At 39.7% G+C, this 18,687-nt stretch overlaps 1 protein-coding gene and 1 long non-coding RNA gene across 12 annotated transcripts in view; both read left to right on the forward strand.

Annotated features, from left to right (window-relative positions):
- The first annotated feature begins 902 nt into the window (after nt 1-902).
- LOC118359011 (carboxyl-terminal PDZ ligand of neuronal nitric oxide synthase protein-like) overlaps nt 903-18,687 on the forward strand; it is a 233,019-nt gene continuing 215,234 nt past the window's right edge. For both annotated transcript variants that reach the window (XM_035737136.2, XM_035737137.2), the window contains exon 1: nt 903-1,382. In XM_035737136.2, the coding sequence (XP_035593029.1) occupies nt 1,278-1,382 (105 nt within the window). In that variant the 5' untranslated portion in view covers nt 903-1,277. The remainder of the gene's footprint in view (nt 1,383-18,687) is intronic.
- On the forward strand, nt 1,397-18,620 carry LOC118359012 (uncharacterized). Of its 10 annotated transcripts, none has more exons than XR_004820578.2 (7): nt 1,397-2,601; nt 3,294-3,324; nt 3,442-3,527; nt 3,618-4,455; nt 7,819-7,842; nt 8,676-8,825; nt 16,723-18,620. It is a non-coding gene; the product is annotated as an uncharacterized LOC118359012 (long non-coding RNA). The 10 variants fall into 10 exon arrangements; XR_004820577.2 differs by having other exon boundaries at nt 3,618-4,257; nt 4,408-4,455; nt 7,819-8,825; XR_008080066.1 differs by having other exon boundaries at nt 3,618-3,669; nt 4,206-4,257; nt 4,408-8,825.

The following is an 18,687-nucleotide window of genomic DNA, read 5'->3' on the forward strand; positions in this document are numbered from 1 at the left end:
AGCACAAAGGGCAAGAAGGTAGAGACAACAATACATCACGCAAATCAGCCACAACTGTCAGTAAGTGTGTCCATGATTGAGTCTTTGAATGAAGAGCTGCTAGCTGCAGCGACCTGAAAATATGAGCACAGAGATGTTTGTGCTTTGGGGACCTTTAACAGAATGTGACTGGCAGAACTGGTGTTGTATGTGGAGAATGAGGGCTGCAATAGATATCTCAGATAGACGGAAGTGAGGCCTAAGAGAGTTTTTATAAATAAGCATCAACCAGTGGGTCTTGCGACGGGTATACAGATATGACCAGTTTACAGAGGAGTATAGAGTGCAGTGATGTGTCCTATAATGAGCATTGGTGGCAAATCTGATGGCCGAATGGTAAAGAACATCTAGCCGCTCAAGAGCACCCTTACCAGCTGATCTATAAATTATGTCTCCGTAATCTATCATGGGTATGATGGTCATCTGAATCAGGGTTGGTTTGGCAGCTGGGGTGATAGAGGAAACTAAGTCTAGATTTAAATTTAACACAGTGATAAGTAGGCATACTGTACACGTGCACTGCAATAAGGTATACACTGTATGTAAACACTAGCCTACCATCATGTCACTACATAGTCTTTACGTTGAACAGAAAGAGCAACTATTTTTTCCCCCTGTGCTGCTAGGGTGACACTGGGTCAGATCGTTTTGCATGGCCCGGTACCCCGCGTAGGCAGAGTTGTTAAATTGTAGACTATTCCATTGGTCTTTAAGTGAACTCACACTCAGTGCACCGGGCCGTGCAAAACAAACTCGCCCTCTTATTATACCATGAATTACTATGTTCCAATGAAAACAGGAGGAATTCCCAGATTCCTCCAATCCCGATCTGCCTGGCGAATCCATGCATGGGGAGAGTGAGGGGCGGCTGGTCATGGCATTTTACTTGTGGGAAAAACGTCGGGACCAGGAAAGCAACGTTTTTGACTGTTGGGGTAGTTTTGGTGATTTTACGTCACTGAAAGTAACCTTGGGCTACTTATTTAGGAAGCGAATTGATTTTCTGGAGAGACACGATTGTTATTGTATCAGAACTGAAAGCTAGCCTACTTGCTTGAGCAATAGATACAAAGTTACACCTCCCAGTCCACTGGATAATTGTGTGACACGCGGATCTGGGACGACTACTCGCTGTAATGGACCACTGGATTTAAGGAATTTGGGACGAGTTTTTGGTTCTGGATTAACAATAAATTTCCCCCCTCTCCGTCTGGTGTCAACACGGATAGTCGGCAGTCATGCCAGCAAAAACAAAGTACAATCTTGTTGATGATGGCCATGATTTGAGAATTCCAATGCATAACGAGGAAGCGTTCCAACATGGGATCAACTTCGAAGCAAAAGTGAGTTATTTTTATATGCTACTGTATTGAGATTATTTGCAAAACTATCTCCCAATCCCTCCTTTTCCTCATTAATGGAGTTAATGTAAGTTTTGACAAAATGTGTTTAGCCTATTGTATATTACGGTGGTATATTGCTGCCACTCAGAAAAATAATATTTTTTTTATCATTATGATATAACATCACATTATTACGAAATAAATCAATAACGAAAATAACACATGTTGTCGTTATTATAATACAGATAACGTTATAATGAGACAGATCTTGTTATTACGAGAAATATAATGGTGTAATGAGAAATATGTAGTTGAAATTAAATGAAATTCGAAATATGTAGTTGAAATGAAATGAAATAGCCCGGTTGCACGCTATTATGAAAAATAGCCTTAGGCTACTTGGCATATTTGGCTTCCTCTCATGCACAGGTTGACATTCTGGCTGGTTTGCTTGAGTTGGTCAATTACATGTTTTCCCTCGGTTTGAGGCATTGATAGATATTAGAGAAATGTCATTGAGGAATAAATATGGTGTTGTCATTAGTTTACGGACATTGTGGAGTTCTCTAAAGGCTCTATAAACGAAAGAAAAAAAACGATCGGACTTCCTTGAAATAGCTTTATTCCTTCCCGATCAACTGGGCCGTTATGGGAAGTTACGTGGATACCAACTAATGCATCTAAACGGAATGTGTGGTAATCCAAAACACAGTCAGGCATTTACTTCATGCTCTAGACCCCCATGAAGTGCACATTTTGGGCAGAAGTCTCTGGGAACGAGTTTAACTGGCATGCTACTTTACCTTCACAACCAAGAGGACAGTCATCGAGGAACATTTTAGGTAACCCAGCTAGCACAGAACGTTCCCTAAAGGGTCTCATTTGTAAAAAAAAAAAAAAAAAAAAAAAAAAAAAAAAAAAACCTTTCACAGAACGTTCTGGGAACATTGTGGGAAAGTAATTTGTCTAAGAACCAAAGGATACCCTTTAGGGAGCATTGCTATTTTGGTAAGGTAGAAACACATTGTTCTGAAAACATTCAAATAACCTCATAAAATAATGTTATTTTTTGGTGAATTTCAACTTTTACATAACATTCCCCTGTGGTTCCCGTTTGGTTGTTGGGAGAAAAATAGTTCTGGGAACGTTCTGGAAACATTGCATATCTAAGGCCGTATTGGATCAAACTGCTGAAAGAGAAGATAAAGTGTGTGTGGAGGTGAGTGCACATCATTTTGTAAATAGCTAACTATTTTTTTTATTCCCCCCCGAAAAACATGTTTTGAACTCTCCTTTACAATTTATTTACAAGACAAATGGTCAAGTGGCACCATCATCACCATAGCAACGGTTGACAGTTAAAGAAATGGCTGCCAGCCAGTTTAGCTTGTTTCAAGTACTGCTAATATTACTATTTTTACAGGTAGAGTCAGAGAAACATACTAAAACTACAACCCGTGTTTATATGAACATGTTAAGGGTGCAGCATAGTTATTTTTCTACCGTTTTGTGTTTGCAGAATAAAATGTTTTGAGTAAATTAGCTAGTTTAACTAGTATGTTCTCCAGCTGCATTGACTACTAGCTAGGTCTGACCATAAAAACATGTTTTTTGGGAGAGTGACAAATGAGGTCTGATAACCCTTTTGCTATGTTATACTTTTTTTTACTATTTCGAAAAGGATGGCGATATATTTGATTTGTTGAATGACTAGACTACTTGGCTAGTACCTGACAATGGTATCCAGGTCACATGACCCGTCATGTAAATAAAGAACTGATTGAAATTTAAAAAATTCAATAGGATATCCACTGAAATACATTAGTAATTCATTAAATGGGTCACAACTGAATAAAATATTTAATTAATAGAAATTGATTCTTTTAACATCACTTTCTGTTTTACTTTTAGCTTGCTTGGACAGTTTCCCCACCTGCACCATGTGAGTTATCTTCTAAAGTAGTTTAGCAGAAGGCCACCACAGAGTTGATAAGTGCATGAGAAACAATACATTTGCTAAGGGATTTAATCGGTGTCTGATTCTTTGTCTCATTTGCAGCTCCATTTTGTCCAGAAGTCTACTCGTAAAATGTGACTTTAGGTTACTTTATTACTACAATGAACACTCACCGGACGGTTTATTAGGTACAGGACCGCGTTCATGAAAATCTATTGTTTCTACAGCTATTAGTCTGCTTATCTAGTCTCTTATCTACCATTTCTCCTTTTTTACAGATGGAGCAATTGTGGGACACCACCACTTGTGAACACCTACTCAACCTCTAAGGTAAATGGCGTACAGTAACTTGATAGCATTGAAGCATTCACATTGAAACAATGGACCTTATTTTGTTGCTAATCCCAAATGGACCCTTATACTCTATGCACATGTGTTGATCTGAGATGATTTGATGGTTTTAAACAATATGATTAAACTTCCACCTAGCCTATCAGAGGGCTAATTGGAATAATGACAAATTTGCTCACATAAGTCAAATCCTCTCAGATCTCCTCAAGTGCATAAGGAGTAGGGTCTAAGGCAGGGTTATTCAACTCTTACCCTACGAGGGTTGGAGCCTGCTGGTTTTCTGCTCTACCTGATAATTAATTGTACACACCTTATTTCCCAGGTCTAAATCAGTCAGTCCCTGATTAGAGGAAAACATTTTTTTTTTTAATTTAGTGGAACTTCCTTCAAGGTTCAGAGTTGAGTTTGAGGGGTCTAGGGGTTGATTTAGGATTGGGCCATACTTTTGTAATCAGAACTTTCAATTGAAGTGTAACGATACATTAGACGTCTGTTATGGTTAACATGTGATTCAGTTTGTCTCACAGAAGTTTCTCTAAGCTCAACTGGAAGTGTCACAGAGTAGAGGTACAGTAATTGGCTTGATACTCTTTAAAAACATTGAAGCATTCACATCGAAACAGTGGACCTTATTTTGTATTGTCACATTTTAGAGCCTGAACTTACAAATGAACTCAGATGTCTGTTAATGTTAACATGTGATTCATTTTGTCTCAGACATCACTCTACCCAACCGTAAACAATGGACCTCACAAGACAGCAGATGTATGGCTTACAGTAACTTAATATATTTAAAAACATTGAATCATTCACATCAACACAATAGACCTTATTTTGTGGCGTCAACAATGAAGTGTGACATACAGTACATTAGGCTTCCGTTAACAGACATCTCTCCACCCAACCGTACTGCAACAGTCCCAGTCTCTCCACTCGTCCCGCAGTCTCCCCAACCAGAAGAGGGGGACCTGCCCTCTGTGAGAATAAGTAAACACTGAAACATACAAATTTAGTAAAAAATATAATGTTTCTTGTTAAAGCTAGAATCCTTAATAGAAACAATAAAAAAGCGGTCTCCCTGCCTCCATTTGGCAAAAAGCTGAGGGATGGGCCTTTTCTGTGACATTTCTCTAATTTGTTGCTACTATCCTGTCTCTATAACTCCCCTTATGTATGCTGTTACTATAGGAAGTGAGCTAACTTAACTTAAAAAAGTGAATACACTAGCTGTGCCACTAGAGATTCTGGGTTCGAGTCCAGGCTCTGTTGCAGCCGGCCGCGACCGGGAGACCCATGGGGCGGCGCATAATTGGCCCAGCGTCGTCTGGGTTAGGGGAGGGTGTGACCGGCAGGGATATCCTTGTCTCATCGCTCACTAGAGACTCCTGTGGCGGGCCGGGTGCAGTGCACGCTGACTCGGTCGCCAGGTGTACGGTGTTTCTTCCGACACAGTGGTGCGGCTGGCTTCCGGGTTGGATGGGCATTGTGTCAAGAAGCAGTGCGGCTTGGTGTGGTTGTGTTTCGGAGGACGCATGACTCTTGTCCTTCGCCTCTCCCGAGTCCGTACGGGAGTTGCAGCGATGAGACAAGATTGTAACTACTACCAATTGGATACTACAAAATTGGGGAGAAAATACAAAAAAAGTTAATACAAATCAGATGTATTTGTCACATGCGCCGAATACAACAAGTGTGTAGAGTTTACCGTGAAAGGCTTACTTATGAGCCCTTTCCCAACAATGCAGTTAAAAAGTAAGAAAATGAACAATAGATGAAAATAGTAACACAATAAAAAATAAAAATGCTATATACAGTACAAGGAGTATCAGTACCGAGTTAGTGCAGTGGGGTATGAGGTAGTTTGGTTGATTTGATTGAGGTAATATGTACATGTAGGTTTGGTTAGGTGACTGAAGTACTGTACTTGTAAGGTCATATTTTAGAACTTAGCTAGCTAGTCATGTTGGCAATAACATTTTTACATAACATTTAAGTCATTTAGCAGACGCTCTTATCCAGAGCGACAGAATAAGCTTTCAAATGATGGCCACCTGACCCAGATTGCTGTTTATAATGGACCGTTTTTGGATTGCGTAAAAAACAACAGTGTGATTGATGGTGGGCGATACAGGACCGTGTTCCAAAAATTTGTAAATACAAGCAGGGCATAAAATTAACACCTGCCAAATGAGGGTAGATTAAGGTAATGTGGGTAAGCATGTCTATTTCACCATCCGCGTTGTAGGATGGTGTAGGATATTAATTTTCACAAAGTTTGCTGCTTCAGTGTCTTTAGATATTTTTGTCACATGTTACTATGGAATACTGAAGTATAATTACAAGCATTTCATATGTGTCAAAGGCTTTCATTGACAATTACATGAAGTTGATGCAAAGAGTCAATATTTGCACTGTTGATGCTTTTTTTTTAAAGACCTCTGCAATCTGCCCTGGCATGCTGTCAATTAACGTCTGGGCCACATCCTGACTGATGGCAGCCCATTCTTGCATAATCAATGCTTGGAGTTTGTCAGAATTTGTGGGTTTTTGTTTGTCCACCCGCCTCTTGAGGATTGACCACAAGTTCTCAATGGGATTAAGGTCTGGGGAGTTTCCTGGCCATGGACTCAAAATATCAATACTTTTGCCTTGTGGCAAGGTGCTCCATCATGCTGGAAAAGGCATTGTTCGTCACCAAACTGTTCCTGGATGGTTGGATGTTCCTGGCTGGTTGGGAGAAGTTGCTCTCGGAGTGTTGGTACCATTCTTTATTCATGGCTGTGTTCTTAGGCAAAATTGTGAGGGAGCCCACTCCCTTGGCTGAGAAGCAACCCCATACATGAATAGTCTCAGGATGCTTTACTGTTGGCATGACACAGGACTGATGTTAGCGCTCACCTTGTCCTCTCCGGACAGGCTTTTTTTCCAGATGCCCCAAACAATTGGAAAGGGGATTCATCAGAGAAAATTACTTTACCCCAGTCTTCAGCAGTCCAATCCCTGTACCTTTTGCAGAATATCAGTCTGTCCCTGATGTTTTTCCTGGAGAGAAGTGGCTTCTTTGCTGCCCTTCTTGACACCAGGCCATCCTCCAAAAGCCTTCGCCTCACTGTGCGTGCAGATGCACTCACACCTGCCTGCTGCCATTCCCGAGCAAGTACTGGTGGTGCGCCTGTACTGGTGGTGCCCCGATCCCGCAGCTGAATCAATTTAGGAGACGGTCCTGCCGCTTGCTGGACTTTATTGGGCGCCCTGAAGCCTTCTACGCAACAATTGAACCGCTCTCCTTGAGGTTCTTGATGATCCGATAAATGGTTGATTCAGGTGCAATCTTACTGGCAGCATTATCCTTGCCTGTGAAGCCCTTTTTGTGCAAAGCAATGATGATGGCACGTGTTTCCTTGCAGGTAACCATGATTGACAGAGGAAGAACAATGATTCAAATACCACCCTCCTTTTGAAGCTTCCAGTCTGTTATTCGAACTCAATCTGCATGACAGAGTGATCTCCAGCTTTGTCCTCGTCAACACTCACACCTGTGTTAACGAGAGAATCACTGACATGATGTCAGCTGGTCCTTTTGTGGCAGGGCTGAAATGCAGTCTAAATGTTTTTTGGGGATTCAGTTAATTTGCAATACAAAAAGGGACTTTGCAATTAATTGCAATTCATCTGATCACTCTTCATAACATTCTGGAGTATATGCAAATTGCCATCATACAAACTGAGGCAGCAGACTTTGTGAAAATTAATATTTGTGTCATTCTCAAAATTTATGGCCATGACTGTACAGGTGCTTTGGTCAAAATGGCGAAGAGGCAGAGCAGAAAAAGGAAAGTTAAAGTAATCACAGTTGTAGTTTCTTGATCTACAGTATACTGAATCACACCTGTTTTGTTCAATTGTTGTGTGGTCATTGAAAAAACTATACATATTTGATTATCACTTTTATTTAAATCTATAATAAATATTTATTAAACAGATTTTTTTAACATTCAGTTCACAAAATGACGATGTCTGGTGCACCAGAGGTACACAATAATGATGCTAAATTAGGAACTTTCAAAAGAAACTTGAAAATACATTCCAATACCTCTAACTAATAACATGTCTTATTTTTTTTTACAGCTGTCTCTCCGCTGTCCAATGATGGTAAAAAGCTCAACTGACAACTATTTCAAAACACATATTTGATTTTCACTTTTATTTAGATATATGTTGTACCCAGGGCCTAAAATGAACACCCACCAAATACGGGTAGATTTTGGCATTGGCGGGTATGATTTCTATTTCATCAGTCACGTTGCCGGGTGGTCAGGGCTCCACATTGCAAACATTTCACTCTCATTTGTGAATAAAAAGTCAAGTATGATCACATTAATAGCAAAATAAATACTGCAGTAGCTGTTTTCAATGTATTTCTGCCTTGAGCTGCAACACTGCATGGCTGGGGGCTGTGTGCACTTGAAGAGCTGCACACAGGCATGAAAATGGGTCTAATTTACTTGAAATGAAGTGAGACTTTGTCCTTGTGTTTCTTGGCTATTGACATACTTTTGTTCACAAGCTAGGGTGTTTTTCAATGTTTGAGTTTAAGCTGCTAGGGTAGAGAAGCAATACTAGTCAGACTCAATCTCACAAGCACAAACATGACTCCAGTCGTGTTACCAGGGTAACCTCCCGACCTTAAAAGGCCAGATGAACATTTGTGTCTCATCTGTGATATTTTGGTTAACATGAAATCAAATAATATACCACATCACTTCTTACTAGTAATATATTTGTTTTTTTTAGAAACATTACAAAGCATGCTCATCTGTTTTTTTGTGTTTTGTTGGTGTAATTTTAGTGGAAAAAAATATTTTGGCTGCTAGAATTTTAAATATACCTGCCACAGTGGCTGGTAGACCAAAAAGTACATTTTAGGCCCAGGTTGCACCCATCTTTTTTTGGTGCTAATTTAGGAACTTTCAAATGAAATTTAGTTGGAACTCCTAACAATTCAGCGACAGCTGCTAGCCGCTGGAGCACAAGATCTGCCAGACGAAGTCCTGCCTAAACCTTGTACAACCAAGGAGGATTTGGAGGACCTCTGCAAGAGTCTGGAGGAGGCCACCACATAACGGAAAGAGATGGTAAGTATCTAAATCTTTGAAAATATTCCCGAAAACTTCCAACAACAATCTGTTGTAAATCACAGTATTCAAGATGATGGGATTACTTCTGTTCCCTAGGGGGAAGGGACCTCAACACCATGGTGCGCAAGGTCCTCTGCACAATTGCTACCAATTATGTTTTTAAACACTACAGTTTGAGAGGGAGGACCTGGGCCTAGATTCACAAAACCTTCTTAAGAGTTTTTTTGCTTAACTATAGACTTAAGAAAGTTAAGCAAAGTTGCTATTCCTCAAAGGTTCTTGGAAATGTTCTTGCGCTATTTCTTATGTTTCTCCTTAAGCAAAACGTTAAGAGGAAATTGATTCTTGAAAATAAAGTTAATGGATTTGTTCTTAATTCCAAGATAGCTAAACCCTTGTCCTAAACTCTGGGCATTTGGAGAATAAGCTCATGAAAGCATTTGAACATGTTTCATTCACTCAAACTTCATCTGAAAGTTTCAGTATTGATTATTTTAAACCCAAGAACATGTTTTAGAACAGTAATCTCAGTACGAAATATGCTAACATGATATATAGATAGCTAACTAAATTGGTTATCTAGCAACAAACATCTTAAGAAGATTAACAAAAAGATATACAAAAAAAATCAGAAGATCTTAAGATTTAGTTGAGGAATTGCACTTACCAACTATCTTAAAATTAATTAATCATTTTCTTACGTTTTAACATTTTTGTGTTTTTTTTGTGAATCTGGGCCCAGGTGATTTGCAGGTTAATAGCCAGGAGGTTCAATACTAACCTACACTGAGTGTACAAAACTTTAAGAAACCTAATATTGAATTGCACCCCCTCTATTTGTCGCGACAAGGACTCTACAAGGTGTCAAAAGCGTTCCACACAGATGCTGGCCCATGTTGACTCCAATGCTTCCCACTGTTGTGTCAAGTTGGCTGGATATCCATTGGGTGGTGGACTATTTTTGATACACACGGGAAATTGCTGAGCATAAAAACCCCAGCAGTGTTTCAGTTCTTGACACAAACCGGTGCACGTGGCACCTACTACCATACCCTGTTCAAAGACACTAAAATATTTTGTTTTGCCCATTCACCCTATGAATGGCACACATACACAATTCATGGCTCAAGGCTCCTCCCCTTCATCTAGACTGATTTGAAGTGGATTTAACAAGTGATCTCAATAAGAGACCATAGCTTTCTCCTGGATTCACCTATGTCATGGAAAGAGCAGGTGTTCATAATTTTTTTTATACACTCGGTGTAAGTTGAAGTCAGAAGTTTACATGCACTTAGGTTGGAGTCATTAAAACTCGTTTTTCAACCACTTCACACATTTCTTGTTAACACTATAGTTTTGCCAAGTCTGTTAGAATATTTACTTTGTGCATGGCACAAGTTATTTTTCCAACAATTGTTTACAGACAGATTATTTCACTTATAATTCACTGTATCATAATTCCAGTGGGTCAGGAGTTTACATACACTAAGTTGACTGTGCCTTTAAACATCTTGGAAAATTCCAGGAAATTATGCCATGGCTTTAGAAGCTTTTGATAGGCTAATTGACATCATATGATTCAATTGGAGGTGTACCTGTGGATGTATTTCAAGGCCAAGACCTCAGAAAAAAAATCAGCCAAGACCTCAGAAAAAAAATTGGAGACCTCCACAAGTCTGGTTCATCCTTGGAAGCAATTTCCAAACGCCTGATGGTACCACGTTCACCTGTACAAACAATAGTAAGCAAGTATAAACACCATGGGACCACACAGCCGTCATTCCGCTCAGGAAGGAGACGCGTTCTGCAAATTAATCCCAGAACAACAGCAAAGGACCTTGTGAAGATGCTGGAGGAAACGGGTACACAAGTATCTATATTCACAGTAAAACAAGTCCTATATTGACATAACCTGAATACCCACTCAGCAAGGAAGAAGCCACTGCTCAAAAATCGCCACAATTTAAAAAAGCCAGACTATGGTTTGCAACTGCACACGGGGACAAATAATGTACTTTTTGGAGAAATGTCCTCTGGTCTGATGAAACAAAAATAGAACTGTTTGACCATAATGACCATCGTTATGTTTGGAGGAAAAAGGGGGGGGGGCTTGCAAGCCGAAGAACACCATCCCAACCGTGAAGCATGGGGGTGGCAGCATCATGTTGTGGGGGTGGCAGGATCATGTTGTGGGGGTGCTTTGCTGCAGGAGCGACTGGTACACTTCACAAAATAGATGGCTTCATGAGGATGGAAAATTACGTGGATATATTGAAGCAACATCTCAAGACATCAGTCAGGAAGTGAAAGCTTGGTTGCAAATAGGTCCTCCAAATGGACAATGACCCCAAGCATACTTCCAAATTTGTGACAAAATGGCTTAAGGACAACAAAGTCAAGGTATTGGAGTGGCCATCACAAAGCCCTGACCTCAATCCTATAGAACATTTTTGGAAGGAACTGAAAAAGTGTGTGCGAGCAAGGAGGCCTACAAACCTGACTCAGTTACACCAGCTCTGTCAGGAGGAATGGGCCAAAATTCACCAATTTATTGTGGGAAGCTTGTGGAAGGCTCCCTGAAACGTTTGACCCAAGTTAAACAATTTAAAGGCAATGCTACCAAATACTAATTGAGTGTATGTAAACTTCTGATCCACTTGGAATATGATGAAAGAAAGAAAAGCTGAAATAAATCTTGTTCTCTCTCTACTATTATTCTGGCATTTCACATTCTAAAATAAAGTGGTGATCCTAACTGACCTAAGACAGTGAATTTTTACTCTGATTAAATGTTAGGAATGTTGAAAAACTGAGTTTAAATGTATTTGGCTAAGGTGCATGTAAACCTTCGACTTCAACTGTATATATATATATATAAAAATTTGAGTTTAAAACATTTTAAACTCATATTTAACCCCTTTTTTACTTTCAGAATTTCATTAGTTATTTTTCAACCGTTACTGGTTACCTTCAGACGAGTCCTGTTACACATGCGGGGGTTGTAGAGCAAAACAGAACACCATCATGTTCGTGAGAATCTCCCCTTTCGACAATTCGTTTGTTCAATTTTTTTTGTTTGTTATGTAACTTAGATTGACGCAAATCAACTCTAGGTGGTTATTCTGCTGTTCTAGCAAATGGTTTAACTTGTTCAGATAAAAATGAAAGGACCAGCACTCACTTGATATGATTTGCAGTGAAAGTTTTGTTTATTTTCTCAATTTTACAGTAGCAAAATGTCTTAATTACACTACATGGACTTATTTCAGCTTGCGCCTTCCTCAGTACATGTGTCCAGTTCTTACAATTGCTTCCATGACCAGATGTTTGATGGTTAGCAAGTGCTATTGGTTTGGTTGAGTAGCAGGCAGCAGGGTTCCTATGAGCAGCCCTCTTCCTGTAGAAAGGTAATCTTCTCCTTGTGCATTTCATTTATTTTCTACAAAGCTACACTGAGTGACCATCTTCATAGATCAAACTTGATACATGGGGTGTATTTTCAGTTAGCATAGACTTATGGGGTCTAACATGCTGACTGGACAGGCACGCACACACGTGTGTCCGCCATTGTGCGCATGTTGATTTTGTCCATCCACACCAGGCACGATCAGGACACGTACGTTGAAATATCAAAATGATCTCTTAACCAACTGTATTAATTTGTGGACAGGTTGTAGCATTCATTGACTTTTAGCTAGCTGGCTTGATGTTGCTAGCAAATTTCTCCTTGGATATAAACATTGGGTTATTATTTTACCTGAAATGCACAAGGTCCTTTTTTCTGGATCTTTGTAGAATGTTCTCTACTCTGTCAATTAATCCACAGATAAAAGGAGAAATCTAGTTAGTTTCTAGTAATCTCTTGTCGTGACGTTGTATTACTTAATGTGACGACTGTTGCTCATCGAATGATTAAAGGTTTCTAATTGCGTGATTAACTGAATCAAACAATTATTAACTCATTAACCTGGGGCACCATGGGAAAATTTGTTTTATTGAGTTTCTATTTCCCAAATTAACTCAGAATATCTGGTTATCGATTTTACAACAGCCACTAATTAACCAGTAACGAATCTCGTTCTGAACATCGTATAGCCCGTGAATCTGCATGGACCAGGGTCTCACCAATGAATTCGTAACACACCAATCTTAGTTGAATATTTATTTACTAAAAAGCTAAAATTATGATAAAAGATACACATAGACAAAACACATTATAGGCTGTTGATTAGAACTTAGTATAACGGGCCAACACACTATGGCGCATGTTACCCATGATGGGGATTTCAATAGAGAGAGAAAACAAAGTACACAAGAGAAATATACATTTGGGTGAATTTGTCAGCTATGCTATTCTAACCCTAGCCTTGCCCCAAACTGCCGCTCTAATGGGTCAGAATATAATGATGTAATTACGTGGGGATGATCTCAGAGGATTCTCTGCGTAGTCCTTCAGCTCTTCGATGACGCGCTACTCCGGCGCACCTCTTGGAGAGTCCTCCCGATGTCAGTCCTTTTTGGCTTAGGAGTCTGTTCCCTCACCCTTTGCTCTGGAAGGGGTCTTCTGAGGCCAGACAGCTCTGTAGCTCAGAGCTCACAGCATAGGAATGAAACCCTTTAGATACCACGATTCGATGGGAGATGGAGGAGGATGTGGATGAAATTATTGGATAACATTGTGTACATTTTTTTTGCAACATCCCTGTCTTAGTCATTGTGAGTGCAGAGACTTTTGATTATGCGGAATAAAGGCTCCCCTCCTTGATCCTTTCATTGCAGAATTTGACACACTGCCATTACAACCACTTTCACTGCTACACAGAAAGTAATCATCCTCAGTGCGCTTTCTGCGCTGTGCAGTTTGTTTTAATCCTGAACACAAACTGGTAAAATGGCTCTTGCGAAGGACAATAGGGCTGTCCCCGACCAAATTAATTAATGGTCGACAAAAAGTCATCTGTTTGATTGGTCGAAACTTTTAAATATGTATTTTTACATATACAGTATAGACACACCCAGTGTGTTTTTAATAAAATCAACTGTATGCATTGAGCTTGTCTGATGCTTACGGTTTGATGGAATAAGACAAATGCCTCAAGAGGGCGCCAGAGATCTAGATAACCAGAAGCAAAAAAAACTTAACCTGACCCAACTATTCTCCTCCTGCTGTTCAGTCAGACCCAAGTTAATAGTTGATACAATCTTTCATTGCAGACAGGCCATGTGTAACCAATGTGATTTTATAGGATGTTTGTTTTTATCAGGATATGTTCTACCTGCAAGCTGCAATGTTTTTATTTGTTGGCTTTGTGTAGGCAATTTTTTACATGGTTGGCAATGGCAAGTTACTTTTCAGGATTAACCACATGACAATGACTGAGATATGAAGATACATTTAAAATGAAACAGTTTCATGAAAATCTGCATATGAAAACCATAACTGGCACGCAGATCGGTAGAAATTGTAAGATAACTTGGCATTCCACATCAGAAAGGTTGCCGACTCCTTGTGTAACCTATTACTGACAACTTCAGGAGGGTAATGGCAGAATCCTGAAGCTTGCACTAGCAAACTTGCAACATTGTATAAAATATTCTGAGCCCTCAGTTTCCCACGCCAGTTATCTCAGGACAGACACAGCTGTAGGGATAAGAAGCAGTGCTTGACTTGGGCAGGAGCTCACTGGAGCTGAGTACCTGCACCTCAAATTTCCTACTGCTTGAACTCCTATTGAATATTAGCTCAAAAGTATTGTGGAGCTCCTGCACCTACATTTAAACAGTATCAGCACCCACAATGAGTACTGGAACATATTTCAGTCCAAGTCAAGCACTGGTAAGGTATGCCTATTTTATGACGTTTCCATTGAATCAGAGCATGCATGACATTTTTCCCTTTTTTTTCCCCCTTCTTATTCTTATTTTCAATGATGGCCTAGGAACAGTGGGTTAACTGCCTGTTCAGGGGCAGAACGACAGATTTTTAACTTGTCAGCTCGGGGATTCGAACTTGCAACCTTTCGGTTACTAGTCCAACACTCTAACCACTAGGCTACCCTGCCGCCCCTTTCATGCTGAGTGGTTATCGAAAGGGAGAGAGATATTTCAAATACATTGAGGAACTATTGTAATTCTCAATGGATGTAACAACAGTCTTCGGGTTAGGTGAAGAACATTACTTTGAGTAGCTCCATGGATCATTAGTGGTGGTGCATTAAGCCAATCACAAATACTATCAGATCCCCAAATGGGCACATTTATATGCCTACATTTGCGCGCAGGCCAGGTAGCCTATAGGCCTACTTCCATGCTTGCGCGTCCTTACTCAAAATTGACAGGAGCGCTCCAAACAAAAGACAATGACTAAATTGTTAACTCGTTTCTCACATGTGTAGCATAGGTTGTGCACTCTGCAAACAATGTGTCCACTCCGATAATGAGAATGTGAAGACTGGAATAATAATATTGAATGCGTTAAAATAAATTACCATAATCAAAGTAACAAACATTGTCGCTCTGGAGAAGAGCGTCTGCTAAATGACTTAAATGTAAATGTAAATGTAAATTGTAGATTAGAATTTATAGGAATTAACAGTAAATGTACTGGTGATATGTGGAATTGATATACACTAACAATCAAATGCAAACAAAATCACACAATGAAGTTATGAAACAATGAATGTGCACAGGAGTGAGCGCATTCTAGAGAGAGAAGTGCATTGTGCATCTGGGCGCATGGTCAATCCGTCGTCTGCATTGGCCATGTATGGTGATATGGCCTCAGCAGAAGTCAGGGCATTCATACTTATTGTACTTCGCAGAGCAGTGCAGAGCCTAGTGGTTAGAGCATTGGGTCAGTAACCAAAAGGTTGCTGGATCGAATGCCCGATCTGATAAGGTAAAAATCTGTCGTTCTGCCTCGAGCAAGGCTGATGTGGATGTCGATTATGGCAGCCCCCGCACCCCGCTGATTCAGAGGTTAAATGTGGAAAATGCATTCAGTTGTACTATTGACAAGGTATCCCCCTTTCCCTGTTATCAAGGAAGAGAGTTTGTGTTAATACAGGATGTACCATCCCCACCAACCGTCAACAAATCATGTCAATGCGGAGCTATACAGAGCCCTCCCCATTGTTAAAATATTTCGGTGGAGCGTGGCAATAAGCTCGATTTGGCCTCTGGAGGCGCTGCAATTGCATCACACCCTCCAGTCTAGGCCTCCGCAATGGATCTGATGGGCGCAAATATATAATATTTGTTACTGCTCAACTAAAACAATCTCGGCCGACTAACAGCCTAACGACCAAACAATCGACCAGTCGACTAATTGAGGTCAGCCCTAAAGTACACCAACAGTCAGTGACTCCCGGTAATAGTTCTGCTGAGGTCCTGCTCCCAGTCTGCTTACTTTCTGACCAATACAGCATTATTTCTCTCATCACCTTTGTGTGTGTATGTGACATGATTTGTGTTATGTCCCGATTCTCTACCTCGGGCTCAGCTTGAGGCCCAAATTAGGAATGAACTGTCCTCCAACAACAAAAATTGGGAAGAAATGTATTAACTTGTGAACCACCTCTGACATAACCGGGTCACATGTTGGGTCCTGAAACCCTGCTCTACCTCCCTAAGTGTGCACCAATGCCGCCCCCACCCATTAAAGCATTGGATTGAGTCATGTTTTATTTTTCCATTCTGGTTTGGATTTAAAACCCAGCTAATGCATATGATTTCAGACTTTCCTGGTCAAAGCACAGATTAAAAAAAAAAAAAAAACATGTTTTATACTTAAGTTAAAATACCAATGAACTACAAAAGCACAATGCTGACCTTTTAGGAAGGACACAATATCCTTAAGAACCCCAATAATAGTATTTAACTCTTTGTTTTACAGGTTGCAGGGAGGGTTGAAGAGGAGGTTGTGGAGGAGTGAGCCCTTGACTCCCCTGTACCATAGACGGTGGTCAGACAAGACAATTGTGTAATCCGTGTGTGCGTGTGTGTGTGCCAATCAGATTGCAGATGTCTGAATTGTTAGCAAAAATATATTTTATTTTGTAAGATTTCATTACTTTTTTTCAAACAATACAAAACATGCACATACCAACAACAGCATACAGACGCACACAAACATCAATGACATAACACCTGGCCAGACCCACCTGCTCACACCCCATCCATCTCCAGCGCCTGCATCACTCTCCGCAACATGGCCTCAAACTGTACCATTTTGTTTTACTCTGTCACCAACGCATTTTCAAAATTTTAGATAATATAGTATTGGACTTTTCCATTGTGTTAGTGATGGAGGATTGGTTGATTTCCAGTTAAGTGTGCATTTTTTTTCAAGATGATTGATGAAATGTATCATTCAACCCATCGGGTATCTCACTGCTCACTCATATGCCATGTCTTGAAATATGACAGATGGATTAAAATGAATTTACATTGTGATACTTCTGACAGACAACTTTCTATCTCTGCCCATAACATTTGGACTTCATAGCATCCGCAGAAGGCATGGATTATTGTTAGTTTTATGCTTAAGACATGACTCTGCCATTGTGCTGACGTTTGTGATTTTTCTCTTTGTATAATACATTCTATACATTAGTTTATACTGGATTAAGTGTACATTTTTGTTATTGGTGTCCCTATACTGGGAGGTTGAGATAATGTATGATAATGTAGTTAGCATGACATTGTAAGAAAACAGCAAACTTTCCAGGACATTGACATGTCTTATATGGGCAGAAAGCGTAAATTATTTCATCAAACTGCGCTGTCCAATTTACAGTAGCTATTACAGTGATAAAATAGCATGCTATTGTTTGAGGAGAGTGCAACAACAACAAAACTTTTATCACGGAACTGGTTTGATGCATTCCCCTCTGAAGGTAAATAATGTACTTATATTCAGTAGTCTTGCTCTGATTTGTCATCCTGAGGGTCACAGAGATAAAATGTAGCATAGTTTTGTTTGTATTATCTTACCAAATCTAATGTGTTGTTCTCCTACATTTAATTTCACATTTCCACAAACTTCAAAGTGTTTCCTTTAAAAGGGTATTAAGAATATGCACAGTCCCCAAGAACAAACTCAAGAAAGCGTACAGTTTTATATAGAGCCCTTATTGCATGGAACTTCCTTCCATCTCATATTGCTCAAATAAAGAGCAAACCTGGATTCAAAAAGCAGAGAAAGCAACACCTCATGGCACAACGCCTCTCCTCTATTTGACCTAAATAGTTTGTGTGTATGCATTGATATGTAGGCTACGTGTGCCTTTTAACATTTCTTTATGTAGTTCAGTCCTTGTGCTGTTCTTGTCTATTGATGTTCTGTATTATGCCATTCTGTATTATGTTTCATGTTTTGTGTGGACCCCAGGAAGAGTAGCTGCTGCATTTCCAACAGCAAATGGGGATCTTAATAAAATGCCAAATATCCTTGCTTCAGGTCCTGAGCTACCGGCAGTTAGATTTGGGTATGTCATTTTAGGCGAAAATTGAAAAAATGTCCGATCCTTCGTTAATAAAGTTCCAACATTCCCTCCGTCATGTGCCAATATCACTTATTTTTAAGTCTTGGAGAGCTTAAAACGTTCCATTTGATTCTGAGTTGTATTTGCCCATATGAAGTTAGTTTGTTATGACTGAGTATACTGTACTTTAAAAAAAAATGTCTTCAGTGTGGTAATTGGTTTTACTGAGAATAAATATAACAACTAATTGTTCATATTTAATTGTGGCAGCCAGTGTGTGTGCTAATCTGATTGCAGATTTCTCCGAACCCATTTTATAAAAGAAATTGATAACAGAAATCATAATTGTGTTAATTGTTCACATTTAATTGTGT

The sequence above is a fragment of the Oncorhynchus keta genome, chromosome 26, assembly GCF_023373465.1.
Source record: "Oncorhynchus keta strain PuntledgeMale-10-30-2019 chromosome 26, Oket_V2, whole genome shotgun sequence".
NCBI classification, from domain to species: domain Eukaryota; kingdom Metazoa; phylum Chordata; class Actinopteri; order Salmoniformes; family Salmonidae; genus Oncorhynchus; species Oncorhynchus keta.